Raw genomic sequence first — 14,904 nt, forward strand, 5'->3', positions numbered from 1 at the left:
AATCATATATTTGGAAATTGGATTCCCAAGTCGCAGAGCTACTGAGGTCATAGCGCTAGTGCCAGTCGCAGTCAGCATGTACATAGTTCTTACACCACGGCCTTGCTGTGGGTATTGACGGTTGTTGTAGACGGCTCCTCCCTTTATTGTAATTAATATAGCATAATTTAAGATGCTAATCCACGAATGGTAGTTAGCAGACCGATGTCTATTCTAGTAAAGCCCATATGATTATTAAGACTCAAGAGCGGGCAAAGTTACTAGGTAAAGCGTCGGTTTGCCAGAACCAATCGCTTTCCCACTGATTTTGGGAGGATCGCGCCTAAAACGCATTGCGCACGACGGATAGCTGGTCTTTTCCTTTTCTTTCAATTAAATAGTATTTTCTTGTACTCAGTACCAGTCTCTCACCATGTCCAGCTAATGAACTGGGATTACAGATTGTGGAGTTGTTAAGCAAGCGACCGCTTTCGTGAAAAACAGCAGCATTGACAGTGATACGCTCACACAGACGTTATGAAGTCAGAGCTACCGTTGTGAGAGGTTGCTGAGATGGCAAATCAGCGTGTCACTTACAGTAGTGATTGGAACCACAAATATAGAGGCGATTCCAGGGCTGAGAACAATGCTGCTAGGTAATGACAGAGGCTACTGGTATAGACTGCTACACTTTCTGTTCTCAGAATGGTTCGAATTCAGTCATAGTACCTGTGTTTTGTTTTCACACTCAGTCTGAGCCATGCTGAGCACCACATGTCACTCGACCTAGCTGTGTAGTTTACACGATTGGCACGATCTGGTTCTACAACTCTGGTACATGCAGTATGTACCTGTTAGAATAACTACGAACTCGGACCCCGTATTGCAACACAAAATGTAGAGAACTGACTCTGTAGTATGACATTGAATGGCAAACGAGACAATCTGTACAATTGATGTGAGGCCACTTCAGCCCTTCAGATGCTGGGACCTGTTAAATAGTAGCCAACACCATAGTACTTCATTCAACCCGTTCGCATAAACAGACTTCTTTTGCTTACCAGAATAGGATGGCGTATCAATCTGGACACACGTACCTTATTCTGGTCATGTGAAATCTTTGAAATCCTTTTAGTTGTTCTCATCTGTCCATTGGTTTTCCCGCTTGGCAAATTTTCACACTTTTAGGATATTCAGTACAAGTCTACTCCTTTGACCTTTCAAGATATTCTACTTTTCATTAAGCACTTAGTGTCTTTTAGTTGTATTGCCGCGGTCAGCTCATAATGGCTATGCATTGTTGCTGGCGCGTGGCTTTGTGTCCCAACCGTCTGAGCCCAGTGCCAGGTTGTCTGTGAATCGGCAATCAGGGCGCAGTATCCCATCCCCAATGCTGTAAGGCTGTACTGTGTCAATGGCACCCGGTATCGATCCCAGGGTGTGCCAGCATGAGAGCGACTACCAGGATTACCAAAATAGAGTACCCCTAGGATAGATCACAGACACAACTGCCTAGCTTGCAGTTCCCAAAGCCGCCAGCGCCTATTTTTGGGTGGTACCCATCGCTACTACTCTACATAAAGAACTGCAGCAAGACTCGGCAGCAGAAGCCAATGGTGCCATCCAGCCCACCCTCGCCGCTGTCATCCACTGCAGGGCAGCTGCGCTTGAACAGCGTGTTTTCAGGACTGTGTGAGTCGACATATGATGCTGATGTTGTCAACATGAAACGACCGTTCGGTTCTGCATAGCTCCTGTGTGTATTTAAATAATGTGGAAGCTAGTTTGTAAAGTGTGGCTATATGGCTTTTTAATGAAGGGATGGAGCTGTTTAATATATTACTGGTCTAGTATTCGTGGACTATGGATATGCAGATGCGATACGCTGTGAAGTTGCTACACAGGATGTTTGTATATAGAGAGCTGGTTATCTTGGTGCCGTTTTATTATTCACTGGAGGTTAGATTTATGCCGACTAGAATGTATTGGTTGAATCCCAAGATCTGATTACTGTGAACTACATAGCTTTTTATTTCGCTGTTTCCTCTTTCCTTTATTCACTCTTAATTTTTGGATGTGCCACCTGAGCAAAGGTATAAAACCTTTACACTCGCCTTTACTTTTTCTTTTCTCCTTAGCTTTTCACATCTATTTATCTCTTGACTCTGTCACTTCCTGTTGGCATTATGCTTGCACTACTAGCGCGCTTATGGACTGAGATATTACCGCTTTACGGTTCATTTGGAATCCGTACTACACGAAAAATGCATACATTCACATATCAGATATCTCTTGCTATTTCTCTTGTTCTTTTTTCTTTTCTCACCCTACATCACCCACCGTGTGCTCTAGACCTACAACAAACCACTCATCCCTTAGGTTAGCAGGCACAGTCAAGTCAAACTATCCCGCTAATCCAACGCTACCTAATGAACCATTTTAATGAGTCTGAGGCTATGAGAAAATAGGAGCTACATGGCCACAACAAGCAAGCAACCTAGAATGATACTTCTCTGGATGACAACCTATATAGCATGATTGCCCTGATGGACGAACAGTATGCTTTTATGTAAGAGTCATGCAGTCTATGGTCCATACTTTTGGCGAGTATTCGTCTCACTGCTGTACGCCTAACGTGGCTATTCCTGAAATCAGTGTGGCAGCTGACACCAGGAGTGGCGAATAGAACATCAACCTGACCCAAGCAGCAAGATCCTCAGCAGACTAATGATACCGCTTTATATCTCTTCCCTCCTTTGCTCAAGTGGACAGCGTATTTCTCCCACTCCTATACCCTACACTTCCTGGAACCGTTTAGCGCAACAGGCTACAAGGGAATCACATATAGTATGGCCATATCGTGCGAGTAAACAAGCGCGTACATACAAAGTAAGCCTGCCAGCCATCCATAAACGAGTAGATGGGATGCCACTCCCTTATGTACATGTATCCTGTGTACTCTACACCCTTTTACCATATTTGGTACTGCTTGGGGCAGAATCCTGATTTTTGCTGGTGGGCGGAGCTGAGTTTGGGTTGTACAAACTTGCTAATCGCACATCCCGTTCACACGCAAAAAAGGCACCACTAGCAACGCGCCCACGTAAAAAGGCGTTCACCCGCTTTATCTTTTCAACAGCTTCTTCTCGCTCTTGTTATTGCCTACACATTAATTTATTCATATCATCCACATATTATTACTATTATCATTATTAATTTTTTACCCCTTCACAATGCATCTCAAGACTCGTGTCTGTAGCTTTGCCAAGCGTGCTGGCGAAAAGATCAAAAGGCTCAAGAAGCTCAAGAAGCTGCGCCCCCACCGCTCTACGAAAGACAAGCAGTCGGCCGACGACTCGACTGTGCCAATTGCCTCTGCTGTCGAGCCAGAATCGGTTCCAACACCATCTTCTAGTCAGATAGCAGTATCGGCTGGGAGGTCTCACTACCAGCATGATGGTAGCGAGAAGGCCATCACTGGATGTGCTATCCAGATTGTCCTCCAGCGCCTCAAAGATACAGCTGTAATTGATTTGGCACAGGGTATGTGCGCAAACGGCAGGGTCTGTGCATCTGTAATCACGGTGGCCGCAGCTCTGATATATGGAGATATCCCTCGGGGTGTCGCTGCCGCAAACGTCATCCGCGCCGCAATGACACTGGTTTCGTACACGTACAAGAGCAAAGTACCGACTGCCTTTGCTCCGACTCTCTTAGAAGGAGTGGAGGAAGATGACCGCATGGCCATTGTAGCTACCTCTGGAACACCAATTGAGCCCAAGCGTATTGCTCCTGCAGATGCTGAACCCACGGATGTTGAGCGTCTGGCAGAGCTCCCTTACTTTAGGGAGCCTGAACTCCCTACCGCCAATACGATTGAAATGGAGCTGAGAGAGGCGATGGCAACAGAGCTCCAGCGCCCAGCCAGTGTGGATAGCGACATGACGCTTGCTGTTGCTGCTGCTGCTGCCAGCGATACCGATCATTCCCACCTTAAGGGCGATGGTGTGGGCTTCTGGAAGATATGTGAGAGCATCCTGGATGTGCTCCTCACTCCGGTAACTGCTGACTTTCACGGCTTCACTGCCAGGGGCGTGAACCATTGCCTTGACGAGTGAGCTGCTGTTTCCTTACACTTTAGTCCTCTTCATACTCGTCTTTATCCCGTTTGCAGTCCAAATACTAGCTTCTCCGGAATGGTCTGTGGAGGCTATCTTGAAATCAGTTGGGTGCCGGGAATAGTGCGACTGCAGCATCGGCAAGTAGTAGTAGGGAGCCTGGTGGCAGTGCTGGGAGTTTGGGGATAGCCTGATCACCACTGATCACTGCCACAGGGAAAGGACACATCGTGTTCCATACCTGAGCCCCAAATTTCGACTTTCTGCGCCGACTAATTCCACCTTCTCTTTATTTTCTTCAACCTTTGCTCATACATTCAATGTCGACTAAGGAGACGCTGCTGGGTACTCAGCACCGCAGCGTGCATTGGGCAGTTGTGGACAGACTGGCGTCAAAGCCAAGCGCAGATTCAAACGCAAGGGAGATACAGTTCGGCGAGTGGCAAAAGCTGCTAGGCTGGGAAATTGCGGCGGCAGCCCCGCAAGTGTTTACACGAGCAATAGAGCACATAGTACATCTGGCGCTATCAGGCAAGGCCGATGTTGTGCAGACAGTGCGTGTTCTCAGCGATCTGGTGGTTGTGCCTGAAACTCAGCGGTGTCGTGTCAGCGAGACTTTGGTTCTGTCTTCAGCTAGCCAGGCACTTGTCAGGCTTGTGGTTTCTGGGGCCGATTCGCTTGTGTATGCGCAGGGGAGCAGTGCCCGCGACAATATAATGCGAAGGGCGGTGGAAACGAACCCCGATGTGTGGCAATACGTGCTGCTGCACCTGCGCGAGGCTCTTTGCTCGAATGAGAGGGCGTTTTCTGAGGTGTGGCAGGGCTGCTCACGATTCCTGGTGTTTGCTGTCATTGACCCATCGGTCCCTTCCTGGGCACAGGTGCAGGCGATCCAGACTGTCTTTGAACTTGTTGCCTTGCAGACTCAGCGGCCGGAAGAGGCGTTGGCCGTGCTCGAATGGGCTATTGACCTTGGCGTGCGGATTCCAGTGACAGTATACAACAACCCAGAACTGTCGGGCCGGTGGTGTCGTCTCAGGTGGATAGTCGAGTGCTGCCAATCAATCCTGGTGCTGTCTCCAAGTGCATCTGACGAAGTGGCGACAAGGCTGCTTGACTGCACTAGCAATGTCCGGTTGATTCTGGCGTCGCTGGCGTACAGCGAAGCGCTGAGCAAGTTCTCATCTCAACAGCCGGCCTTGCCTCGCACGCACCAGGATGACACCACAGTCTCGCTTTGGTTGATTCGGATTACCCGCACTGCATATGCTCTTCAGCAACAAGCAACCACAACCGACGCGCAGTATCGGGAGCTGATCGACATGGTTGTGTGGACTACAGCAGTATCCCAGATTGCTCGGTCTGCAGCCCTTTTGGGACAGAAGAACTGGCTGGAGCTGCTTGAAATGACCGTGCGCAACAAGCAAGTGTTTAGCGGCGTACCTCGCCAGGTCAGGGCGCTAGCACGCTTCCCGCTATTGTGTGTCGCAATGGACGGGTTTACGCCGGATGTTTGCTCGCGTGCGCTTAGTCTCTCGGTAGACATTGATCAGACTGCACCGGCGAGTGAGCTTCGTGACCCTGGTAGCTTCGGCAAACTTCAGACGCAGCTCACAGTAATGTCAACATCTGGATGGGTCTCGGGACGCCTGGCACTTTTGTTCCAGAATCTGGTCGATTACCTAGAAGTTGCTGGCTGGGTTGGCTGCCACACACCAGGTGCTGGCAGTCGAGACAAGCCGCTGAACACGATAGCCAATGCCATGTCGCCGATTTCAGATCGGCCATTGCTGTTGGCACCGTTTATGTTTGACTGGACCGAAACCAGCTCGGTGGTCCCACGCCTTGCACTGGCCAAACTGGTGGCATTGCTCGCCACATACCCGTCAATGCGGCTAAACTTGCTGCCACTGCTGATGGGCGTGCTGCGGCACCCAGAGGCGCCGGCGAAACTGCGACACGCGATTATCCTAGACGCACTGCCTTGTCTGGCGTCGACACACGATGCATATGCGACATCTCGCGTGGTGTCAATCATCTCGGGCATGTGGGGCCAGGCCGGCAAGCAGGGATCAATGCTGCGCACAGGGAGGTGCGACACAGGGAGTATCCGCCTACGCTGCCTGGCAGTTCGGGCCTGGTACAAAACAGTTCAGCATAACCCGCGGGTCTGGCGCGACCTAAAGCCGGTCTTTGTGCAATGGGTTGAGAGCAAGAAGGCTGCGCAGCTGTCGCGCAAGGCTGGAAGTGCGCTGGAGCCTGAATACGAGTGGACAGTTCTGGTCACTATGCGTGACTTGGTGCAATATGAGCCTGATCGGTACGCTGACCAGGTTCTGCCATTTGTTTACTCGTTACTCAGCTATGCACTGCCGTCACTGTCTGCCAGCAGTACCGCACTGCTAATTGACATTGCCAATGTCTGTGTCGAGGCGAACGTAGCGGGCGTGCGCAGCGTGTGGGCGGCAATTGTCAAGAAGGCGGCCGAGCTGTGGACAGCCAGGATCGGCAAAGGCCATGCGCAGACAGTGCTGGTGCTTATGTCTCTGGCAAAGTTCTTTGCTCTGGTCGCTACACATGGTGAGGACACGGAGACGTATGCAGCCTTCCGCCAAGAGATCCTGGCAGACTTTGTAGAGCCGCTGTGCGGGCTCCCCAAGCAGCGCGAGGCATCGGAAGATATCGGATCGGACACCAAAGAGGCTGCATCGACTACTCTGCTGCTGGAGCCCCGTGCCCGCGACCTGTTCCTGTCCGCGCTGTCAAAGTATCCACTGGAAGAAGTGCTGCCGCTGCTTTCAGGAAGCACAACGAATCAGGCAGTGCACAGGATTGTTGTGTCTCTTGTCCAGCAGCTGCAGGAGCAAGATGGCTTGTCGATTGGCAAGCTCATGGATAGGATCTCCCGGTCGGGCAGCTGTGCTGACCTGCTGGCCTGCCTGATGGACAATGAGGTCAGGTTCATGCGCCGCAGCCATATTACCGGAAGCAGTGCACAGGGAAAGACAAGCACCGAGGACGACGAGAACGATGCGGCCGATCAGGGACAGCGTCGATCGTGGACGCGCTCCAACTTTGAGCGAAGCCAGTGGCTGAATGACGTTCTGTTGCCGGCGCTGGCCAAGGTTTGCAGCGAGTACTGGGACGGTCCGGCTGCAGATCAGCTGGACCAAGTAACAGGGTACGCAATGGCTGCTATGATGGGGCCGTCGGTGACAGACGGTGCAGATGGGCCGGGGCAAGCGGAGGACCTCCCGGCCAGTGCTGGTATCGACCGATTTGCAGCACAGCTGACGTCGCTTATTGTGGATATTCCGCTGGCTGATCACTGGTGCGTGCGCAACAGTGCAGCCGACTCGTGGTCAATTTGGTTCACCAATGCGTTTGCTGCTATCCAGGCAGACCTTGCTAGCGTGGGTGCTGGCGCCGACCACAACGCAGTGTCGACCAGCGACAGAGCCAGTGCGATATCGCTGGCCAGCAGCCAGTTCTTCAATGCTGTCAGCGACAGCTTGCGTGCAAGCCACGTTCCAGCCCACCAGGCCAACGCCATATTTGCCTGCGTCGGTCTGGTCAAAACAGTCGCTGGTGTCGATACTACGCAAGGCAGTGTGTTGGCAGTCGCGGTAAGCGAGCTGTTGAATTCGACACGGACACTGCCGTTCATTACGGCATCTCCCGAAGAGTTTTGGGCGGAGAGCGCTGGATCGCGCAATGAAGAGGTGCTGGCGGCCGCCATCGAGTGTGTGGGGCAGATTGCTCGTCCGAACAGCGACGACACGCGCATGCTGAACCGTACAGCCCGGTTCCTGATGTCGGCGTTGACGCTGCAGGCCGAAAAGAAATGCAGGATCGCAGCCAGCGTGCTGCACTCCATTGGACGGTCGATGATCTTCCTGCACTCGGCTCTGGATAGCCGCAAGGCTGGCGGCGGAAATAGCGAGTCTGACACCGACGATGGCATCGTGGTAGAGTCTGACGACTTGCGGCGCTGTGTTGAGCGCCTGGGCATCTTCCAGCCAGCTGGCGACAGCGGTGCTGGACCAGTCGTCGATCTGGGCAACATCGGGCTGGCCATGTCGCTGGCCACAATGCACCGGCACTGGATCGCGCGGCTGATCAACCCGGCGCTGGCTGAGCAGAACCAACTGCCGCGCGCGTCGCAGGCAGAGCGCCTGGTATCGCAGACGCTGCGCACTGCGTTTGACTCTGTCAGGCAGGTGGAGTCGGGCAGGTGGAGCCAGGCAGCGCTGACCAGCCTGTTCTATCTGTGCTTTGTATGGCCGCCCAAGCCCATCACACCGCGGCACATGGAGCTCCATGGCAGTCTATTTGCGGTGACGCCCGACCGGGTTTGGCTGACAGTGACTCGGCTGTTGCGCAAGCTGTGGAGCTCTGGTGACGACGACTCTGGCAAGAAGCAGTCAACCACGCGTGATCTGGAACTGATTAACCAGATCGAGCTGGCATATGCAGCGCTAACGTACCACCTTGTAATGACTGGAGGGCAGGGAGCAGCACACACAACGCATGCACGCCTGGTGCGCCAGTTCTCAGAGACCATCGAGGGCGATTTTGGCGATCTGGAGCTTGCAGCCACAGAGAAGCCCAGTCTGCGGGCGAACCGCACAGTATCGCTGGCCATTCTGCTGGGTATTCCTATGCATGGCGTGCCCGAGACGACAGTCAGCAACGAGTACCTGCCGCTAGCGCAACAGAACAATCTGCCTGTGCTGTTGGGTGTGGGATCCGTGCAGTATGGCAGCACTGCATGGCTCAGGCTGCCAGAACAGACGCTGCAGAAGCCGCTGGGATCGCTGGTGGCCTGCTCTGGCCTGCTACGCTACCTGAAGAACGATGGCAATGACGCAGGCACGGCCAACGATGCAGGACAAAACAGCTTTGTGAGCAAGATAGCTCGGGCGGAGATTGACGATGTGCGGGCTGCGCGCATTGCCGGAGTGTGTCTAAGTGCGCTGTGGGCGCAGTCTCGTCGCTCCATGCATCTGCTTATTGCCGAGCAGCAGGACAGCGGGCTGGTCGGTGCCGATAACTCTACGGGCGCCGGCGAGTCAGCACAGAGAGCTGCTGTGGCCTCGGAGTTTGTGGAGACGGCCACTGCCGAGGAGGAGCCGCAGAGCCTGAGCCGCCTGCCAGCACCCACCAGCTGGTGCCGTGCGTTCTGGGAATGTCTGTGTACGCTGGCAGGGTCGCTGGAGGACAAGGAATCCGGCAAGATTGTCGACTCGGTCGAGTGCAAGCTTGCGTATCTCCTGCACTCAATGCTGCAGATGACGCGGCCGTTCCCGCTGGTCGATTTCAACGGAGTGTTTACGCGTGTGCTGCAGGTGTATATGGCCAGCGACCGGATCGGCAGCTCGGCCAACGCTCCGCTGCCTGTGCTTTGGCTGCTGGTGAGGGTTGCTAGCAGGTTCAGCGCGACATCGTACTCGATGACGCTGTTCTTGACAAAAGCCGTGCAGAGCATTGTTGGCAGGGCAGTCGATATTGCACTTGGCTCGCCTGCAAGCGACCAGTATTTGGACAAGATCGGTAGCAACTCGCTGCTGGCACTGGCAATTGCCTGTGTAGGCGACACCGGGCTGGGCAGACTGCTGCAGCTGTCGGGGTTCGTCGCCACCAGCAGCGCTGCGATAGGCGATGACTTGCTGGCTCGCCGCGCGTTGGCGGCAAAGTTGAAGAGCAGTGTGATCCCGAGAGAGGTCGCTTCAGCAGTCTGTACCGACGAGGTATGCGTGTCGCAAGAGCTGGCGTCAATCGTGAACCGCACACAGACTGGAGGAGATAGCCAGGGCCATTCGCTGAACGGCACGGAGACCGAGGCTGAGCGCATGTTCCGGCTGCTGAGCAAGGTTGTGATCCCAGCGCAAAAGACCGCCAATGTGTGTGTGGGCTTGATGTCGCGGCTGCAGCTGAGCGCCAAGCAAGGCGTGACGATTGGATCGCCGCAGATATTTGCCTACCAGATTTTCATCCTCGACACCTTTGCGGAGTACATTCCGACTGCTGGAAACAAGTCTTCTGGACCCCAGCAAGGCATGGTGGTGCTGGATGCAGCGCGGCAGAGGATCGTCGGCGATTTGTTGCAAGCACTGGGGGCAACCAAGCAGATCCGCCATGGCCGCGAGCTCGCGGCGATGAGCCGGCGGATAATCTCAGCAACGTTCTCTGGGCGTGACAGCGCAGAGCGGGCTCTGGGCCAACCCATGGACCAGCTCGACACGGATGGGTTCTGCGAGGCTGTCGAGCAGCAGGCGCTGATTCTGCGCCACCAGCTGGCAACGTCAGCGGCGGTCCACGAGCGGCGCAGGATGGTGGGGGACTGGCTCAAGCGCCTGGTCAGGGAGTGGGCGCAACGTGGCTCTGGGACCGGCCGCATGGCTGTCAACAGCGCAGTCGCGTGGGGCCTCCGCAGCGTGGCCAGCCAAATACACTCATGTGAGAGTGAGCATGCTGGTATTGCCCGTCACTATGTCATTCAAGCACTGGACGTGCTGATCCTTGCTGGCAGCATTGTGCGGTCGGGCAGCCACGACACGGCAGCTTCCGACTGGATAGCGTCGCTGTTGAGCGTCAGCTGGCTGCTGCCAATTTTGGCCGGAGTGTCGCTGGCGCACCCCGAGGGTGTGACCGAGGTGCAGGCATGCGCGGCGCTGGCTGGCATTGCCAGCGACGAGATGTTGGGATTCGTGGGAGCGCGCGGCAGCGGATCTGGCACAGATCGCGGCGCATCGATAGGCGACGCAAAGGCTGTGTTTGCCGAGCAGCTCAGATCACGCATGGTGGGTCTGCAGGAGCTGGTTGGCGCGCCAGTGCTCCAGCGCCATGTGCGGCTGGCGCTGTCCGACCTCGCCGTGTTGGGGTATCTGCCTGATGTCCTGTTCAGCCTCTTTGTCTAAATATAGCGGTGAGAATATTTAATGAGTGAAATTAACACAAGGGGAGGGAGGATGAAGGATGCAAAAGAAAACATGTGGTTGTCTAAGTCTAGATGTTGGCCGTGGCGGTCTTCTTGCTGGCTGCGTCCGGCGAGTAGACAGCCATCTGCAGGCCCTTGACCTCGAGCCCGCACTTTTCGTAGAACGGCGCGTTCTCCTCGCTGCAGTCGAGGATGGACTTGTAGCATCCTGTCGCATGGGCCAGCTCCCGGAGCTGCTTGATGATTGTGAACCCGAACCGCTTGCCCTGCTGGCCCTTGGCAACCACAATATCCTCAATGTGGCCCACACGCCCGCACATGCGGATGAACTTTTGCTCGACCACCAGCGTGCCCGACGCAACGATGCGCCCGGTCTCCTGGTCTTCAATCACGGCAACAAAGTAGCTGCCAGCGCGCTGCATCTCCTCAAAGCTCTCGGCAAACATCTGCTCGGTGACCTCGCCGACAATGGTCAGGTTTGACAGGCACTCGACATAGCCCTTGCGGAAGTCTGTGAGCTCGAGTGGCCGCAGGATGTGGTTGGCGGGCACCATCGATGCGGCAGCGGTGCCCAGGAGAGAGGCGTCAAAGAGGGAGTTGCTGAAAACCATGGTTTCGATGTGAATAAAAAAAAAGCTGCGAGATGTGAAAAAAGGCAAGAAACTAAAATGCTAGTGCTTGTTGGCTAAAGAGGAGAGAAGAGCCTCTGCTGGGCCCTTGCTGACGCGCGTTTTATAGAGCCTCCGCCCCTGGAGCGCACCTGTGTCCTGTACGGGTTGGCGGTTCTTTCACGCGGGCCTAATTTCCCTCCTGTGCTTTATTTTGCGCGCTTTGTTTTAGAGGTCGCACGACCTTTTGCAAAACAACGGAAGTAGCCTGCGATAAAAATGTGTGGGGAGGAGACGGTCGATCATTGGCTCGTTATATGTAGAGCGTCGCTTGCCATTGGCTAGCAGCGGGCGATTCGCTCACGTGGCTGGTATCTTTGACCAGTGTGAACCGTGTCTGAAGACGCTTTGTGGGCCGCACCAGCAGTAGAGCTTCGCCCACGCTCTATTTTTAGCATGTATCTTCCCGGCCACTGGCATCGATGATCAGCGATAGTCCACTGGAATGGGATCCAGGCAACGTCATTTGTCACTGCAGCAGGCAATGCAGCCTCGGGCTCCACTGAACAGAAAGGTAGGGCAGCCGCTGCAGAAGGGTGCCGCAGTGCCGCACCCCTGTCCCTGGCAGCGACACACCCCCAAAGTGAGACGCCCACGCTGCTGGTAGGAAACACCATGGGCGGTGGCCAGATACCATCACCACCGCAGCTGGCGCGATATCCCGACGAGGCGAGGGTTTCAGATATCCGCTGGTCTGGCTGCGCTGCTGAGCATATGCTGCAGGAAAACAGGACCGTGCCAGGATTCCGCAGTGCATGTGGCGGAGCTGCAGCGGCAGGATTAAATCACCCTTTGGGCGAGTCAGCTGCCCGCATATGCGTTGCTCTTTGGCACAGCATTAGCGGCGGCATTGGCTTGGGCTACCCGCAGCTCCTGCGCCAGTGTGTGGGCAGCCAGAGAAAAGGTGTTGGCGCACGGCTGGCACTTGCTTTTGCACCTCTCCTCTGCATATTTCTGTTTTCTGCTCCTGCCTTTTTGCAGCCCTGCTCGCTTCTTGTTCTGCGGTACCACTCGCTGCACCCCTGGCTTTCTGTTTCTCTGCTGCTAGACATCAACCCGCTGCTATCCGCTCTGCCTCCTATTCCTAAAGATGGGGTACATGTACAAGGTGTTTCTGAAGGGCAAGGGCATATACGGCTGCTCACACTGTGGCACGCACTTTGTCGAGAAGGAGAAGATCCGGTCAAAGGTAGAGTGTGCTGCTTATACCATCCCGCTCTGCACTATTCGAGTGCGCTCTTCATCTGCGCTGTGCAATCAACGTGTATGAGGGCCATTTCCACAGCTGACCCGCCTCTCCCGCGTGGAAGCTGTCAGCCAACATTCGATGCACATCAATTTCTATTTTTTGCAACCTTGCCTGCGCGAGGCCGCCTCCCTTGGCTGCTGGTTGCACCACCACGCATACCACTTTTGCCGCCTTGCAAAGAATGCATCCCGCATGGCAGCAGGCCTGAGGCGCGCACACACTATCTGCCAAAGAAAAGCACTGGAAATACGACTCGCATTTTCGATTGCGACATCCCTCCCTTGCTGTTTGCCATTCATGCGCTATGGCCTTTCAGACCCGCCCACAGTGCCACCGCAAACTGACAACAGCCCCATCGGACTTGTAGGACTACACAGGCCAGCACGGTCGCGCCATCCTGTTTGACAAGCTGGTGAACGTTGTCGCTGGTGACGAGGACGAGCGCAAAATGACAACCGGCGTGCATGTCGTCCAGGACATCACCTGCATGGAGTGCGAACAGTATGTCGGCTGGACCTACGTCAAAGCGTACTCGCCAGACCAAAAGTTCAAGGAAGGGAAGTTCATTCTGGAGAGGGCGCGCATTGTCGACGTAGCCCGAGATTGGAAGTACTAACCCCTGTCTGTAATATTATTATTTTGTTGCTGCATTACCTCTTCTCCACCTTTGTAACCTTTTTGCTTATCTACTAGCTGTTATTACTGACCTCTCCTCTACAGACATGCTGTCTTTCTCAATCTCTTCTTGATCTTCCACCTCTATAGCCTGCTTCTTCTCTGTAACCCTCTCCAATAAACCTGAAACCCGCATTTTGCCGGCCAGCCCGGCTTCGGACTCTTGGCAGTGTAATCTGCACCGTGATTTCGGCCTGGTTTCTGGATTACCGGTAAATGAAAATTTTTTGGGCGTATAAATGAAGCCCCGATCCGCTGTCCGCCGCCGAATCCTGGTCCTTTCCTCTTCTCGCTCCCGCTACAAAGCTTTTCGTCTACTTCGCGGTAAGGTATGTCTCGCGCTGTCAGACGGTTTGCACGGCTACGATGTGCTTATGATGAGGCTTTCTCCAAAAGGAGTTAGCGACTGTTATCCCTGACCGAGGTGTTTGCCCACGATGGCTTTCATGAATGCAGAGGACTTAATTTCTGAACTCTCCCAATTCCCGGCTGGTGAACTGTGTGAATTGGCTTTGGCACTAACTGCGACTCTATTTTTCTGTGCTGTAGGTAATGTCCAGGCTTAGCTTTCTCTCCATGTAAAAATTCTGTGAATACATTCTCCACCTCAACCCCCTGAAGTGTGTGGCAGTGCGTGTTTCTGGCAAAGCTAGGCTAAGGGTGCACGCGAATACTCTGCTTCAATCATGTCCGGAGGGTGTGCATATTGATAGTATGTGAATTGTTTATTTACATGAATGATATGGAGGTGGTTGTTGCGGGCACAGCCTGCTTAGCGGATGAAGGCGCGGGCCATGGTGGCGTCGGTCTGCTGCTTGCGCAGCTTGTCGAAGGCTGCCATCGGGTTGGTGCCGCGGAGCAGCTCGGCAGAGCCGCGGGGAGTGGCCGGGGCAGAGCTGGTCGGCGCAGCCTTGGTGGACTTGCGGAAGATCTTGGTGAAAGCCATTGTAAGAGCTGTGTGCTGGGGCTGTGAGCAGTATTAGAGATGTAGAGACGTGTTTGAGTGTCGAGTCTCTTGGCCGGCTGCGCTGCCAGCTGTCTTTTATACGGTGCTGCCGTAGCACATTTCACCGTGCTAGATCCGCCAGAAATATGCCCTGGACGAACACGCTGCGGGCACGTTGAGGGCACGTTGGGCTGACGCCGGGCTGGCTCTGGGGGCTGTGCAGCCTGCTCCAAGAGGCAGCATTTGCTCCATATGGCAGGCAGCCTACGCAATGTTGGGGGCTACGCGGTGCAGCGGGCGGGTTGCCAATTTACTTTTGTTGGCGCCGG

At 54.5% G+C, this 14,904-nt stretch overlaps 4 protein-coding genes across 4 annotated transcripts; 3 read left to right on the plus strand and 1 right to left on the minus strand.

Annotated features, from left to right (window-relative positions):
* The first annotated feature begins 3,123 nt into the window (after nucleotides 1–3,123).
* On the plus strand, nucleotides 3,124–4,165 carry DL89DRAFT_267929 (uncharacterized protein). The gene has a single exon (XM_040887726.1). It carries the CDS (start codon nucleotides 3,213–3,215, stop codon nucleotides 4,095–4,097), a length of 885 nt encoding a protein of 294 aa, XP_040743465.1. The 5' UTR covers nucleotides 3,124–3,212; the 3' UTR covers nucleotides 4,098–4,165.
* Nucleotides 4,166–4,375: 210 nt separating this feature from the next.
* Nucleotides 4,376–11,017, plus strand: DL89DRAFT_284265 (uncharacterized protein; the record flags this gene model as incomplete). Its single annotated transcript, XM_040889774.1, has 1 exon — nucleotides 4,376–11,017. Exon 1 carries the CDS (start codon nucleotides 4,418–4,420, stop codon nucleotides 11,015–11,017), a length of 6,600 nt encoding a protein of 2,199 aa, XP_040743466.1. The 5' UTR covers nucleotides 4,376–4,417.
* DL89DRAFT_267930 (glucosamine 6-phosphate N-acetyltransferase) lies at nucleotides 10,998–11,467 on the minus strand. The gene has a single exon (XM_040887727.1). The coding sequence runs from the start codon at nucleotides 11,457–11,459 to the stop codon at nucleotides 11,106–11,108; it is 354 nt and encodes a 117-aa protein (XP_040743467.1). The 5' UTR covers nucleotides 11,460–11,467; the 3' UTR covers nucleotides 10,998–11,105.
* Nucleotides 11,468–12,795: 1,328 nt separating this feature from the next.
* Nucleotides 12,796–13,570, plus strand: DL89DRAFT_223635 (yippee-like protein; the record flags this gene model as incomplete). Its single annotated transcript, XM_040884648.1, has 2 exons — nucleotides 12,796–12,894; nucleotides 13,322–13,570. 2 exons carry the CDS (start codon nucleotides 12,796–12,798, stop codon nucleotides 13,568–13,570), a joined length of 348 nt encoding a protein of 115 aa, XP_040743468.1.
* Nucleotides 13,571–14,904: the final 1,334 nt, after the last annotated feature.

Source organism: Linderina pennispora (assembly GCF_002104995.1).
Source record: "Linderina pennispora strain ATCC 12442 chromosome Unknown DL89scaffold_7, whole genome shotgun sequence".
Classification (NCBI taxonomy): Eukaryota; Fungi; Kickxellomycota; class Kickxellomycetes; order Kickxellales; family Kickxellaceae; genus Linderina; species Linderina pennispora.